The 2,188-nt window shown below is 56.2% G+C and overlaps 1 protein-coding gene across 1 annotated transcript in view; it reads right to left on the bottom strand.

Moving 5' to 3' along the window:
• Positions 1–964: 964 nt before the first annotated feature.
• LOC105518080 overlaps positions 965–2,188 on the bottom strand; it is a 50,909-nt gene continuing 49,685 nt past the window's right edge. The window contains 2 exon segments of the mRNA XM_011950914.1: positions 965–1,195; positions 1,329–2,014. Of these exon segments, the coding sequence (XP_011806304.1) occupies positions 965–1,195; positions 1,329–2,014 (917 nt within the window).

Genomic DNA, 2,188 nt, shown 5'->3' with positions numbered 1-2,188 from the left:
TGCCTCAGCCTCCTGAGTAGCTGGGACTACAAGCATGCGCCACTACACCGGGCTAATTTTTTGTAGAGACGGGATTTCACGTTGGCCAGGCTGGTGTCGAACTCCTGACCTCAAATGATCCGTCCGCCTTGGCCTCCCAAAGTGCAGGGATTACAGGCATGAGCCACTGCGCCCGGCCCATCTTCCTTCTAATTATATATATATATATGGCAAGCAGTGGGGAACAGGGAAGCTTGGGGTTTTATAAGGAGAATGTGTTGCTGTCTTTTCAGATCTTAAAAAAGCTTAATCCCTGCAATTTAGATAAATCAGATAGGCATTACCAGGTTAGGGTTAAGGCTCCCAGAATGGCTTTGCAATTGATTACAAACACAGCACTCATTAAGTCTTAACTGAGTAATTTGCAGCTTATTTCACTCCCAGCTAATTAAAATGTAATCAGGACTGTCTAGCAATGTGCATTCTGTCAGCAGTTTTTCTTCCTAAGAGAAATCATGCCAAGGAGACCACAAGAAAAGCCTTTCACGGGAACTGGCTTCATCTAAGCTGCTGCTTTAGCCACTGAAACTGTAAAACAAATAAATTACAGCACTGACAATTCAATAAAAAGAAAAAAAAAGGTACACTTTCTCCCTAGGAATAGGCTGCTCCGTTTCGTTGTTTTCTGTTGTTTCAAACAATAGGATGGCATCTTCTTAGGAGAGTGACATTCATTCAGGGTAGGACGGGGAGAGCTGGAAACCAGGTGCCTGGGGACGGGCCCTCTCCCGGCTCTGTCCAGGATGTCTGGGTAATTTCACCGCAGGAGGTGAGCACTGGGTCTTCCATTCCCTGAAGACGCAGGAGGACTGCAGAGCGTGCCCGTTTCTCTGACACCCACGAGATGCTGCTTCTACGACTTAGAACAAACTCAACTGCACAGCTTCACCAGCTTCACCAGCCGGTTCAAGATCATCCCCGAGGGCTAAGAGGAATCACTTCCACACTCCACCCGTATTAATATAGCCTCCTCTGGCAGCTTAATTCCCAGGGCCCCTAGGGGGACCCTCCGCCCCTTGACCCAGCCGGCGGGAGGGGCGCCCAGTTTAAGAGCCAGGGGTTTGGCTTCCAGTTCCCGCCCAGTCCCCACTTCCCCTTTTAGTCCCTCCAGGGTTTCCCTGAGGCGAAAAATTGGGAACTTGGAACAGGTGGGCACCTAGGGATAGAGGCGATAATGAGAAGGAGAGAAGGATGAGAGAGGTTCAAAGTAAGTGGAGGATTTCAGAGCTTGCGCGCTCGACAGGGCTGACAGAGGCAGCAGCTGCACTCGCTCCCGCTGAGTCCCGAACCTGCTCTCTTGCGCCCACCTGCACCCGAAGCCTCCGCGCAAGTCCCGGGGGGTCCGCGCCACAGGGCAGAGTCCCGGCAACCCGGGAGGCAAGCGCGCGGCTCCCGGAGCCTCCCACACAAGCGCGCGCGCGCACACACACTCCCCCATCCTCAAAGAACCTACGTACGGGGTTTGGCGGACGGTGCCCTCCGGACTCGTTGCGGAGTATCCAAATACGGCCCCGCCAAATCCCCTGTCCCCGGCACTTCTTCCCTGACGCTCTACCGTAGTCCAGAGCAAGACCTTGAATATTTGGGGTTCCGAATTGAGGCGCACACAGCCACCCGCACCCGCAACACGCGTATACACGCACCCTGGAACACGACTTGGCACAAGTCCCCTGGCTGGGGCTCCAAGGGTGGGCAGCGAGCTCTGAGCCCGCAGAGGGTGAAAACCATCGTTCAAAAGAGACAAAGTGTCGGCCGGCGGGCACCTGCGGGGCTGGGGCTCGAGGCGAGGTCCCCGGGCGCAGCCGGGCGCGCCTCCCGCACTCCCTGCCAGTGCCCCGGAGCGCCTGGGACTTTGCAGGAGTCGCCACCCGGCCGGAGTCTCGCGCACTCAATTCCCGGGAAACAGCCACATCCACACACCCACCCTCGGCATTCACGACTCTCCCTCCCCAAGGAAATCGCCTTTGGTTTCCCGCTGGGAAGGAGGGAGTTGGGACAAGATGCCTCGGGCTTCTTTTTCATTTCGGGAGCCGGGAAGAGGCTGGAAAGGACGGTTCCAGCACCTCGACTGTAAGATCCACGCCCAGGGGAAGCCAGGATCAGCCCGCGGCGCTGGCCGAGAACTTTGCGCGCCCAGGCTGGGAGGCGC

The sequence above is a fragment of the Colobus angolensis genome, unplaced genomic scaffold, assembly GCF_000951035.1.
Source record: "Colobus angolensis palliatus isolate OR3802 unplaced genomic scaffold, Cang.pa_1.0 Scaffold310, whole genome shotgun sequence".
Classification (NCBI taxonomy): Eukaryota; Metazoa; Chordata; class Mammalia; order Primates; family Cercopithecidae; genus Colobus; species Colobus angolensis.
Note: the sequence above shows the minus strand (reverse complement) of the source record. Positions and strands in the feature narration are given on the sequence as shown.